This window comes from Neolamprologus multifasciatus, chromosome 20, assembly GCF_963576455.1.
Source record: "Neolamprologus multifasciatus chromosome 20, fNeoMul1.2, whole genome shotgun sequence".
Lineage (NCBI taxonomy): Eukaryota > Metazoa > Chordata > Actinopteri > Cichliformes > Cichlidae > Neolamprologus > Neolamprologus multifasciatus.
Window position 1 is genome coordinate 29,890,934 of NC_140458.1, and position 13,763 is coordinate 29,904,696.

At 40.5% G+C, this 13,763-nt stretch overlaps 1 protein-coding gene across 5 annotated transcripts in view; it reads right to left on the reverse strand.

Annotated features, from left to right (window-relative positions):
- kazna (kazrin, periplakin interacting protein a) overlaps window positions 1–13,763 on the reverse strand; it is a 202,189-nt gene that overhangs the window by 59,755 nt on the left and 128,671 nt on the right. For all 5 annotated transcript variants that reach the window (XM_085147135.1, XM_085147136.1, XM_085147138.1 and 2 more), the window contains one exon: window positions 6–113. In XM_085147135.1, coding sequence (XP_085003261.1) covers window positions 6–113 — 108 coding nt within the window. The remainder of the gene's footprint in view (window positions 1–5; window positions 114–13,763) is intronic.

A 13,763-nucleotide genomic window follows, 5' to 3' on the forward strand; every position in this document is an offset into this window, starting at 1 on the left:
CTTACCTTTGTCCAGAGAGGCATCTGGAGAATTGAAGTCCATGAGACTGCTGATTTCAGTCTTGTAACAGAGTTCGGTAGCCGGGGGCTTCTGCCTCTGGTGGGGAGAGGGATCTAGGAGAAAAACAAGCAACCACCGGTTTTAATTTGATGAATAACATGTAAAAGGATCAATGAATACAAAGAACAATTCATTTGTATGATATGCAGTTTGCACTATAAATATTTGGATACAACACAGTTTTGGTAATCTTGAGTCCGCACAACACCACAGTGGACTTTATATCAATAAAGCTGCGATTCAAGGTGCAGATTTTCAGCTATGAATCAAAGGGTTTCACAGAAGTACTGCTTTAACTGTTTAGGAATTACAGCCATTTTTAGTCTTCCAGTTTTAGAAGCTCAAAATTAATTGGACAATTAACTGACAGATGAGCCCTGTTCCCCAGTTATTCCTTGGTAAATTGTGCAGATAAAATATCTGAGGTTGGTTCCAAGTGCTAAACTTGCATTTGGTAACTGTTCACTGCAGCTTTCAATATGAGGTCATAAGGTGTCAGTGCAACTGAGTGAGGCGATCATTAGGCTATCAGAGGGACAGCAGCCAAATCTATATTCTGGATCTATAAATTCATGGACCAATAGACCTAAAAGACCACAGATGACAAGTAAAGTGGGACAAAGAATTCTTCCTTTCGCTAAAAAAACCAAAACAAAAGAGGTAGGCATATTGTTATCAAAATCTACAATCAAAAGAATTCTTTGGATAGATGAAGCAAGAGAAACTTACCAAGGCAATGGGAGAAAAAGAAAAGTATGCCAACGTAAAGAAAGAAATCATAATCCAAAGCATACCACATTATCTGTCAAGCATGATAGAGACAATGTTACGGCAGGTATGGCTGCCAGTGGACCCAGGTCATGAGTGTTTATTGATGATGCTGATAGAAGAGAAGTTGTGAAATGTGCAGGGCTATACTTTCTGCTCAGGTTAAGCTAAATCTGCAACACTGATCACACTGACAGCACTTTACACTGCAAGTAGATAACAACCCAAAGCAAACTGCAAACATTTCTCAATGCAACAAAGCTGGATATTTTTCAAAGGCCAAGATGACCCGATCTCCACCCAACAGAGCGAGCATTTCAGCTTTGACTACAAGGCTGAAGTCAGCTGCAGTGGTCGGTGACGTTCATGGGTTCGAAATTTCACTGTCTGCAAGTCATTGTCTACAAAGGATTTTCATCCAAGTAATAAAAACAATCTTAAAAATTAAAATCATGTCGGTGTGAAAGTCTCTGAAATGTTTGACTATGTTTGAAAATGGTTTGAATTAAAGCTGAAAGTTACCTCAGTCAATCAAGATGTGACTGAAGTGCAAACTTATCGACATAAATAGACCGACAGGCATTACAGGTTGCAATGTGTGTAGGAACCAGAAGGATTAATGCCGCACACAACACCAACAAGTCCACAAAATCCTTCCCAGTACACACATAATCAACTTTTACTCCTCACTCCTTACACTGTAAGGAAACTGAGAGACTGATGCACACACATAAATATTAGCATTTTTATAACCCGAGTGCATTTGATTTCATGTGAGGTTCAGTGGTTTCTAATATAGTTTTTGGTTCCCACCAGTGGCATGCAGTATGCATATTGAATGCATTGCTCCAGGTTAACTCACATAAAAGTGTTTGCTAAAATGACTTTGTCGCTTAGACATGTACAGTCAACTTCTGCTGTCCTCTCAGTCCATCACACTCGTGCATGCATGAAGAGTTTTAGACACCCAACACTCCAAGAATGACAATTGCTACTTCAAGACGAATAATAAAGTTCTCTTAGCAAAAAAAAAGTTGAAATATTTGAGATGCTCACACATACAATAAAATTCCCATTTCTGCAAACTACATCTTTTCCACTTGACTCTTCAATCTCTGCTCCTCCCTGGCCTCTACCCCCATTCCTTCTGCCATCACTCCACCACCCACCTATTAAGATGCTGTTTGCTGGTTGAATTATTTGCAGTAATTGAACACAGATGTGTCTGGGAGCTGAAGTTCCAGGGGTGGTGCTGTCATTACGGCAAGATTAGTCATCTCACTTTTTAAAATGGGTTTTATAAGGCTACAAATAACAGCCTGGCTCCCTGTCCCCCACCTAAGGTGATTGGTAAAACATGAGGGCTGTTTTTAACTGCGCATAACTCTTTGCCACCTTGCAAACGTATAATTTTTCAAACTCGCCCGAGGTGCAGCCTTTGGCACTGGGAACACAGATGTCAGTTTTTTGAATAATGTATAAATTCAAAGCTCACACTTATCTGCCAAGTTCAAGCCGTTGCTGCCCAGTAGCCTCGTGAAAATGTTTTATCTTCCCTGCATAGTACCTTTGACAGGCCCTCACCGACATTTAAAACCCAGGCAAAGGCTAAGAGTATGGTGGAATAAATGCCAAGGAAGAAGTAAACCGTGACAGCTGTTTGATGACGATAGTAAGGTTAAGCCGGTATGGAGGGAAAAAAGCATAGAAATATGATGCAGACTGAGCTCAGGCATGACTTGACAATTTTTAAATATATATATATATATATATATATATATATCCATCCATCCATTCACTTCCACTTATCCTTTTCAGGGTCGCGGGGGGCGCTGGAGCCTATCCCAGCTGTCATAGGGCAAGAGGCAGGGTACACCCTGGACAGGTCGCCAGTCTGTCGCAGGGCTAACACACAGGGACAGACAACCATTCGCACTCACATTCATTCGCACATTCACACCTAGTGACAATTTGGATTATCCAATTAACCTATCCCCACAAGCAGCATGTCTTTGGATGGTGGGAGGAAGCCGGAGTACCCGGGGGGAACCCACGCAAACACGGGGAGAACATGCAAACTCCACACAGAAAGACCCCGGCCTGATGTTGGAATTGAACTCAGGACCTTCTTGCTGTGCGGCATCAGTGCTAACCACCGTGCCACCATGCTGCCTAAATAAATACCATCATGTTGAGCTAAAATAACAATTTCCACAAATACCTTGAACTCATTTACTCCTCATCTCTGAATCTCTTCATCTCTCTCTCAAGTTTCAAGTGTTATCCAAAGGTACATTTCAGATTACATTAGATTTTTTTTTATAAGATTATGAAATGATCTAAATACTGCTAATGATTGAACAGACTTGAGCACCTTTATAAGAAAACTGGTCTGAATCTCCACAAGGAAATGTTTAATAGTCATATTATGTATTATAAGGAGTGTATTAATTATACAAAATCTGCTTACTACTCCACCATTATCTGTTCAAAAGATGACTCAACCAAGATACTGTTTTCACTGTTCAACTCTTCTTTCAGGTCACCAGATTCTTTACCTGCTCATCTTTACTTGTCCTCCTTTTGTGATTCTTTAATGTTATTTTTCATTGAGAAAATTCACAAAATACACCAAGAACTGGTTTCCGAGGTTCCATTTAGCTCTTCCTGTGTAATTCATCTCCCATCACACTGTTTTTCTGCTTTCCAGCTCCCCTCAGTTACTGATATTTCAGATTTCATCTGTAAGTCAGAACCTTCTACTTGTCAGTAGGGCTGCCACAAACGATTATTTTGATAGTCAACTAGTCACTGATTATTCTTGTGATTAGTCGACTAATCAGATCATGCATCCATTGGACGTACAAAGTACAGCTTATTGCACCAGCATGCGTCTGCTCTTATATAACTATCATTAGCTTACAGCTTTAAGTGTTTAAGGTATGTGCTAACTAAAAATAAAGACAAGATGATAGTTTATTAAATTTTAATGAAGTTTGCAGATTGTTTCGGTGAAGTTTAATAAACTCCTTGCTATCTAAAACATAACAGGACACCGGAGTATATTCTCCAGCATCTCACACTTCTGATAATCAGTTGTCTGCTTGACATTTATTCAGCTGTGTAAAAACTAGAACTTTAATCTCAGCCAAACCGATTTACTCAGGAACAAATAAAACACAAAAAAAAAACCAAACAATATCATTTTTAAGTTATCTAAGTGACTTATATATCATGTTTAACCTGAGTAGTGAAAGACGGTGGTGGGTTTGAAAACGATTTGCCAGGAGTCCGGTGTTCTCACCGGCTCTAGTGAGCCTGTAACCCCAGCTAGCTATCGAGCTAGTGGGTAACAGATGTCTCCGAAAACGTCAGAGCGCTTTTGAAAATATGTGGTCTTTTGATAAACTGAGCAGATATTTGAGGTTTACACAGTTACATTCTCGCCTGAAAATATGTTAAACGTTTATTTTGTGACCCAGAAAGAGTAATATTAAAACTAACTAGCTGCCGCCATTGTTGACAACTGAGTAGGGCGCTATGGATTCTGGGACACAGCTTCTTCTTCTTCGGGGTTTAACGGCAGCTGGCATCCTTGTATATGCAGTGCTGCCATCTTCTGTTTCAGTCCGTTATTACACTCTTAAATCCTACTACTTATTCCTGCGTCTTTTGGGATCTTACAAAGCCTCAAACGACATGTCGACTATTAAATTAGTCGTCGACAATTTTAATAGTTGACGTAATCGTGACTAGTCGACTAATCATGGCAGCCCTACTTGTCAGCTAGACACCATTCCTACAGTTTTGGTTAAGGCATGTTTACCTTCTTTGCTTCCCCTCATATCTGCTATCATCTGCTCTTCACTTACCACTGGAACTGTTCCTGCTTCCCTCAAAATTGCCGCCATCACCCCAAATTTGAAAAAAGCTGGTCTAGATCCCAATAATTTTGAGAATTTTCGGCCTATTTCCAATCTACCATTCCTTTCAAAAATTCTTGAGAAAATAGTTGCCACACAACTCCACTCACATTTAACTAATAATAATCTGTATGAACAGTTCCACTCTGGTTTTCGCCCCTCCCATAGCACTGAAACAGCACTTATAAAACTAACCAATGATCTTCTTATGGCAGCTGACTCCGGTTTACTTTCCATTCTTATCTGAGTGCTGCTTTCAACACTATTTCTCACTCTATACTTCTCATTAGGCTAGCCTCCATCGGTCTCTCCCATACTCCACTAGCCTGGTTTAAATCATACCTGTCTGATCGCACTCAGTTCATTCAACTCAAATCCTTTACTTCTCAGCCCATCCCTCTGACCACTGGTGTGCCCCAGGGATCTGTCCTGGACCCCCTTCTTTTCATTATCTACCTTCTACCGCTTGGACATATTTTCTGTAAATACAATATCCATTTTCATTGTTATGCCGATGACACCCAGCTTTATCTGTCTACTAAACATGATTCTGCTCTTCCCCCATCCTCCCTCACCCTCTGTTTAGCTGAACTAAATTCATGGTTCTCTTCTAATTTTCTCAAACTCAATAGTAATAAATCCGAGCTCCTCTTGGTCGGCACTAAATCAACATTATCCAGAACCAACAGTTTCTCTATTACTATCGATAACTCACCGGTCTTCGTTCTTCCTCTGTGAAAAGTTTGGGTGTCATCCTCGACAGTACTTTACCTTTCAATTCACACATTAATAATGTTACTCGGTCTGCATATTTTCAATTGCGCAACATTAATCGTCTCCGTCCTTTTCTCACCCCACATGCCACTACCATTCTTGTCCATAGCCTTGTTACTTCCCAGATTGATTATTGTAATTCACTTCTTTTTGGTCTTACTCAAAAATCCATCCACAAGCTCCAACGCGTCCAGAACTCTGCTGCCCGCATTATCACCAGGACCCCTTCTGTCCACCACATCACTCCTGTCCTGCAGCAGCTTCCTTGGCTCCAATAGAAATATTGCATCAATTTCAAAATACTCTTGTACACATTTAAGGCTATTCATCATCTCTCTTCTCCATATCTCTCTGATCTGGTTAAGATCACCGCCCCATCTCATTGTCTCAGATCTTCTTCTTCCTTTTCACTCTCCGTCCCTTCCCCCCGTCTTGCAACCATGGGGAGCAGGGCTTTCAGCTGCTCTGCTCCACGACTCTGGAATTCCCTACCTCCTGATCTAAGAAATATGTCTTCCTTCTCACTCTTTAAGTCCAAATTCAAAACCCACTTGTACAAAATAGCTTATCCCACATAACCTCTCCACTCTGCTATTTTATTTGTTTATGTTTTATGCTTTTATGATTCTGTAAACTGCTTGCTTTTATGTTGCTTTTATTCTACTGTGTACAGTGACCTTGAGTGTTTTGAAAGGCGCTTTCAAATAAAATGTATTATTATTATTATTATTAACACTGGTTCAGTTAGTGCACACTTAAGTCAAAGGTATAGAGAGATTTCTGCTCTAAGGATTTTATAAGAGATGCTTTTCAAATTTACAGGTTTAAGATAAAAAACACAGTTAACAGTAGGGGGAGAGATCAGTCAGTCTGCAGCTCTGAAAATATAAAATGTCATTTTTTTAGTCAAATTGATTTATCAGGGAGGTAGATGTGTTTTTTCGGTCACTGTTCATGCCCTTTGAATCAATGCGCTTTTGAAATAGCTGAATATGTGGGTCTAGTGTGGTCCACGTGCTTCATATTGATCGTTAAATCTTCAGCTCAGCTCACCGAAGTCAAACGTACACTATATCAAAAGGCTGATAATATTGGAGTGCTGAAGAAACAATGAAAAATATCATCTTTTTTTGTTGCTCTGCATCGCTGCATTTGCTGCACTGCACCTTGAAAGAGAGCGAAGCTTTCTGTAAACCTTTCCTTGTGCGTCTTTTAAATCATGTTTGGTGTGATCTATTAAGGATTTGAGATAAGAGCATCATTTCATCTCTCTGTTTCCAGCTTCCTGCTGCTTTTTCCCCATTTCCTCATGGTCCAACCGGAATATTATCTGAAAAAAAGCATTTTTTCCCTTATTTCTCTCAAAGTGCACATATACACCACACACTGTTAAAGCATATAGGGTTTTTTTCAATCGGGCATAAAAATGAAGAAAGCTGCACACTTAATGTGATGCATACATTATACACCATCAGAAGTGCATGTCATTGCATGCCATTATTGCTCGATTTTGAACCTTCTTTACCTCCTGCACCTTTGGATTTTTTAGGTTTCCCAACCGAAGATCAGTCTTTCAGTTTTTATTGAAGCATAGGTATGAAAATATATAACATATAAAGGCAAAAACAAAGTCTGCGTAATTCTAATGAGCTTGACAGTCAGTATTTGTTATGACAACACAGCCTGAACTTCTTTAGGAATGCTCTTTCATTCCTTAAGGGAAAAAGACTTACCATTCATGTCCTACAGACATAACATGACATAAAAATACTTCTTTTCTCCTTCACTGTCCAGTTTCCTCAGTTTTCTTAAGGACATACTGCACACCATGTTGACATATGTCACGTTTTCCTCTAATTGCTTTGCGGCAATCACCTTGTTGGTGAAAAAGTCTTATAATATTTAATGCCTGTAGTAACATTAAGGATATGAAAAACAGATAATCAAATTCTTTGTCTCAATGCATGACTAATGATTGTTTTGCCTGTTATGCATATAAGTGAATGGATGAATGGTTGCCACCTGTCTGTAAGCCCCCTTTAGAGTTAGAAGAAACTGCAAGAAAAGAAAAGCGACCTGTGAGGCTTGCCAAACTAGCCATTAGGTGGCCACCGTGGGAATATGGCCCATGGATAAATAACCGAAGCATTTCATGCAGAAAGCTGTGTTTTCTGTGGGAGAGAATAACATCTTTCGGTGTGAAGTTTAGGTTCCTGCATCTCTGCAGTCAGAGGACAAAATATCCAAATACTCACAATACTGAGGAAGTTCAGAAATAAATAAGGATAGTATGCAAAGTTTTTTGTTGTTGTTGTTTTTTTACCCATTTCATTTAAATTCCCCCCAAAATGAATTTCAGTACATCACATCAGAATCCAACTCTAGCCTCATTTTTAAGCTACAAAGAAAAAAGGAGGTTTGGGGAAAATAATTTGACATTCACAACACTGACTCATCAGCTCTGTCTTATTAAGTAAGAAGCAGCGTTTGTGTTTGCAGAGAGGTTTATACACAAACATAATAGCTGCGAAGGGGTTGCAATATCTCTCAAAATAAAACGTTCACGAGAAAGCAATAAACTGCGCTGCAGCAAATATGTTTTTGGTTTTTTTGTTGTTTGTTTTGTACAACTGATGAGAATTTATGACACTCTTTGACTTGGTTCCATTTTCCCATCAAACATCCTCGGTTTGCTTTATGAATAACAAGCAGTTCAACTTAATATTGAGCACACAAGTGAGGAAAAAGGTAATTGTTCTTTGATGAAATAAATATTGATTTGGCAGAGACACTAAAACAACTGTTATACTTCATGCAGCTTAGTAAATATGTACGTAATTATCAGAATCACTTTGCCGATCCGCTTGCGCTGAAAGCAATCCGACACGCACAGAACGTCACCTACGTGTAATACAGGTCCTCGCGGGCATGTTAATCACTTGGGGGAAATTTCTCACTTTCTGACACACACAGTTAGGTGGCGCCTGTGTTACAGAGATTTTATTCAGTCGTACGGCCATTCTTCCTTATTAAAACATTTCTTCCCATGCAATTACACGGGAATAGCAGAAAAGCAAGGAAAAAAGGCAAAGATATGCTCATTTGAAAGACATGCATCATACTCCAAAAAACATAATGTCACAGAAAAAAAGAAACATAAATTCTTCAACTCTGAAAAATACAAAAAAGACAGCTCCCGTAGTGAGATCAGTGTAGTGGGGTGCAGCTACAGGAAGACTAGGATGGTGGTTTTTCTGAACATGTAAACACATTTGCTTTCAGGAAGCATGTCTTAAAAGGCCGTTGCATGCCAAGCACACACTACCTGCTCTTATGTAAAATTATGTAAAATTATGTAAAATTTAATTAGCTAATTAATAAACATTTAAAATTTTTAACTAGAAACTAGATATTTTTATTGGGTTTATTATATTTAATCTTTCCTACAAGATGTTTGAAAAGAGTTAGGTCATAGGCAACAAAAGACTGAGACAATTAATTAGGTTAACTGGAAGCAGGTCAATGACATGACTGGGTATAAAAAGAGCATCCAAAGAGGCCGGGTCTTTCACTGTGATTTCACTGTGACCGGCTGCTTTAAAAGAATAAGACTAATGTTTCCTATTATGAAAACTGAATGGAAACATACGGGGATTTAATCACCTACAGTTGATAATGTAATTAAAAGACTGGGAAAATCTTTGGATGAAAGGGAAAATGCTGACAACCAAAAATGAATGATTTTAATCATACTCTTAAATAGCAGCTAACACAGCCACTGAATATCTAAACCAGCGCAGAAATTATTTGCAGATTTATCAACCAACTGCTCTGACAAACATGCAAAATATTTGCTGATTTGTATTCTCAGATGTTAGGATTTTGAATCTGGGGAATTGTTAGTGCCATATTTCTGTTCATTAGTTATTTAAAATCATTCTAATTATCCTAAACTGTAATGTTTGGAGCATATAATTACTAATTTTTACAATGTTTCTCCTTAACCATAAAAAATGCTACAAATCAAACACAAAAAACCCACCCACCTGCCTCTTCCGTAATGCCACCTGACTGCTCATACCCATAGGTGCCTGATTTACCTTCATACATCTGCAGTAAAACTTGTATGGACAACTCAGACAACAAGAACCCCCTGTTGTTCTCCTTCTCAGCAGGGATGAAACAGGTTGCATCTCCCAAAATAAACTGCTCCCTCAAAATACAGACAGCCAAGCTCCCTTTACATCACCGAGGCTGTAGGAAGACTTACTTCAAACTACAGACATTGTGCATTTTTAAAAGACCTCGGATGCTTGCCAGCAGGGAGCCAAGTATTTCACAGCAAAAACATAATCTGTGAAGCTGAGAAAAATATTCATGGAGGGCTTCAGTGTTTTATTTTGTTGTTATTATTGCTGCTGCTACCATGAATAGATGATATAGTCTGAACATGGCTGGAAGTATACCATGTTTTTATATATGAGCACATACAGTCCTGCGAAGGTCTTAGGCCAGCCGTCGGGTTTTATTTTTTACTTTCTCAAGGAGCCAGCGCTTCTTGTAAATATTTGAAATGGGCTTGAGCAATATTTCTTTAAGCTTTCTGGAGTCTTTTCAGAGGTTTTTCTTTGAATACTGGTTGAATATTGGTCACTCCAGTCTTTGAACCCGACTGTTTTCAAGGGAATGCTTTTTTTATTCGTTAAGCCACTTGACACTTATGAATCATTCAATGAAAGCCCCTTAACAGATAAGATTTCTAAAAATGACTAAAAAACTATCAACAGCAGATGAACAGTATCTGAAAGTCATGTCCTTAAGCAATAGGAAAAAAATCTAGCAAACACTCTATTGTTCACCAAAGCCTCATCAAAAATGATCTCAGTGAAGGTTGGCTGTCAAGAAGCCATTTTCAAGGGAAGACAACAGGAAGAAAAGGCAATATAAATCAGTTATCAACAGCTCTTATGTAACAATAAACGCAAATTTAAAAAAGCAAGAACTTAGTTTTTCGACATGGCAAGGATCCCAAACACAATTCCAATAAAAACTCAGTTTTTGCCTTATATACTGTGTTTCCAAGTATATTTCTATGTATCTGTGAAGGTTCTCAGTCATCCAGGTCATTGTAGTCAAAGGAGCTTGCAAAGAAAAGCGTCTGGACTTCTTTAAGTTGCTTGAAGACGTTTCACCTCTCATCCGAGAAGCTTCTTCAGTTCTAAGGTCAAATGGTGGGGAGTCCCAGATTTAAACCTAGTGGGAGTATCCCCCCACAGAGGGACAAAAGGCAGTCAAGGTCAAAATCATTGACCGCCTTACATGTCACCGCCTTTACCCAGGGGATTCCATACCTTGCATTTACGGACTTCCTAAAATCCACAAGGAAGCTGTCCCACTCAGACACATAGTCAGTAGCATAAACTCAGCCACTTATAACATTGCAAAACACCTTGCTACCATCCTTGCTCCTCTCGTGGGGAACACACCACACCACATTAAGAACTCCACCGACTTCACTGACAAGGTCCAGAAACTTACCCTGGATCCAGATGAAACCATGGTGTCCTTTGATGTAGTCTCTCTCTTCACGTGCATACCCACCACGGAGGCAGTGGAGACTGTCAGAAAACGACTACAAGAAGACAGCTCCTTGGAAGACAGGACCAACTTCACACCCGATCAGATTTGCACACTGTTAGACCTCTGCCTTACCACAACATACTTCAAATACAACGAAGGCTTCTACAGACAAAAACATGGCTGTGCTATGGGCTCCCCCGTGTCACTTATTGTAGCCAACCTTTACATGGAGGAAGTGGAAAGGAAGGCTCTTGGCTCTTTCAAAGGAAGAGTACCCAACCACTGGTACAGATATGTAGACGACACCTGGGTCAAAATCAAGACACAAGAAGTGGAATCCTTCACTGCGCACATTAACGCTGTGGATAAAAACATCAAGTTCACCAGGGAAGACACAAAGGATAACTGTTTGCCTTTCCTGGACTGCGCCGTGCACATTGAAGAGAATAGCAACCTCAACATCGAAGTTTACCGGAAGCCCACACACACGGACCAGTACCTCCTCTTTGACTCCCATCACCCTCTGGAACACAAACTGGGAGTAATTAGGACCCTACACCACCAGGCAGAACATGTTCCCTCTAAGCCTGAAGGAAAAAAGAAGGAACACACGCATGTAAAGGAAGCACTCAAAACGTGCGGCTATCCTAAATGGGCATTCTTAAAGTCAGCAAAGAGGCACAGAAAAGAAGATCGGACACCAACGAGGGAGGATAAGAAGGACAGACGCAACAACATTGTCATCCCCTATGTAGAAAACTCAGGAGGGTTTTCTCCAAGCATGACATCCCGGTGTATTTCAGACCCAGCAACACACTCAGACAAAAACTGGTTCACCCGAAAGACAAAACTCCAAAACACAGACTTAACAATGTGGTGTATGCTGTACAGTGCAGCGAGGAATGCCCAGACCTCTACATTGGAGAGACCAAACAGCCACTTCACAAGTGCATGGCACAACACAGAAGAGCGACCTCCACAGGACAAGATTCAGCTGTCCATCTGCATCTTAAGGACAAAGGTCACTCTTTCGAGGATGCCAATGTTCACATTTTGGACAGAGAGGACAGATGGTTTGAAACAGGAGTAAAAGAAGCCATCTATGTCCACTGTGAGCGACCATCTTAGAACAGAGGCGGTGGTTTACGACACCAACTGTCTGCCATCTATAATCCAGTTTTGAGATCCCTCCCCAGACGCCTTAACGCCCACTCACATCCTGGGCCATCTGACCTCAGGAATTCGCATGATAAGGTGGGGCCAGGTTTCACAAAGAGCTCACCCAAAACTCTGGCTGAGTGGGACCCACACCCAGTTTCACACCTTGGCTCAGGCGATTAGAGGATCATCAGGGGGTCCTTTTGTCCCTCTGTGGGGGGACACTCCCACTAGGTTTAAATCTGGGACTCCCCACCATTTGACCTTAGAACTGAAGAAGCTTCTCGGATGAGAGGTGAAACGTCTTCAAGCAACTTAAAGAAGTCCAGACGCATTTCTATGTATATTCAATAAACTGCTGCACCTATTCCATATTAGCAAGATAAAAAGAAACGATGGGAGCCTCCAGCCTTTTGCAGTACTGTATGTCCATCGCTACAGCATGTATCTATCTATCCTGCTGTAATCAACCAACACATTGTTTTTGCCATTTTAACAAATTAATTCATTTTATGGTTCAAAGCTGCCAAAAGAAATGTTGGATCCATTTCATGTCCTCTTTTTTCTAGCCAAAAGGCTCCATCAAGTCCACTCAGGATGGCATCACTCTCAATAAAACACATTAACCTGGCATCATAATAATAAGAAAGAGACTTCATACAGCGGAAGACCTTATTACATTTAGTGACCGAATCGTTTATAGCCAGTCACTGTAATAGAAGCCAGCGACACTCTACATTTACAAAGCGTTCAAGTTCATAGTTTTATGGAGATTACTGTAGAGGCCAAGTCAGGGAGTCACATTCCAATATGGTGAACTCTGTGAGGTTATGATATTAAATGTTCTATATTCTATCAGTCCTACAGGGGAGATCAAGTGGAAAAGCTAATCTCTATGGTTGGACTGTTCCCTCTCTCTGTCACACACATTCCTGTCACTCCCTCTCTACCTTGAGCCCTCTCTTCTTTCTTACTTGGCTGACTTCACCACTCCAACATCACCTTTTTTTTTTTCCTCCTGATTTCTGTCCTTTCTCTGTCACTGTTTAATGGGGTTCCCCAAGCTCTTCTTTCTTCTGAGCCTGCCATATTTTATCAGCCGGCACAGTGCAGGGAAAGGCGACGGCTGGAACAAAAGCAGACCCTAATGAGTAGTGGAGGTGATTAAGGAATGAATAGACGGCTGCTGCTGGAACCTTCACCAAGCTGCCCGTGTGCCCCTGCTCAGTCTGCAATCTGCAGATAGACACTGCCTCGCTTTTCCTACGTCTGCCACTCGCCTTTAATTACGCTGACATTCTCTGGTTCCGAGAGTGCTGGACTTGTGATAAAGCTCACGTATTTATGCATTAATCATAAGCAGCCAGGACAGGCCTTTTCCCCCCACTGCTTCACCTGCATCGAGACCCCAATTCAAGGCACCGTATAAATGTTCGGAAGATAAATGGAACTAATGGACCTGGGGTTTGATTGCGGGGAGCCGGTGCTTAATCTGTAGCC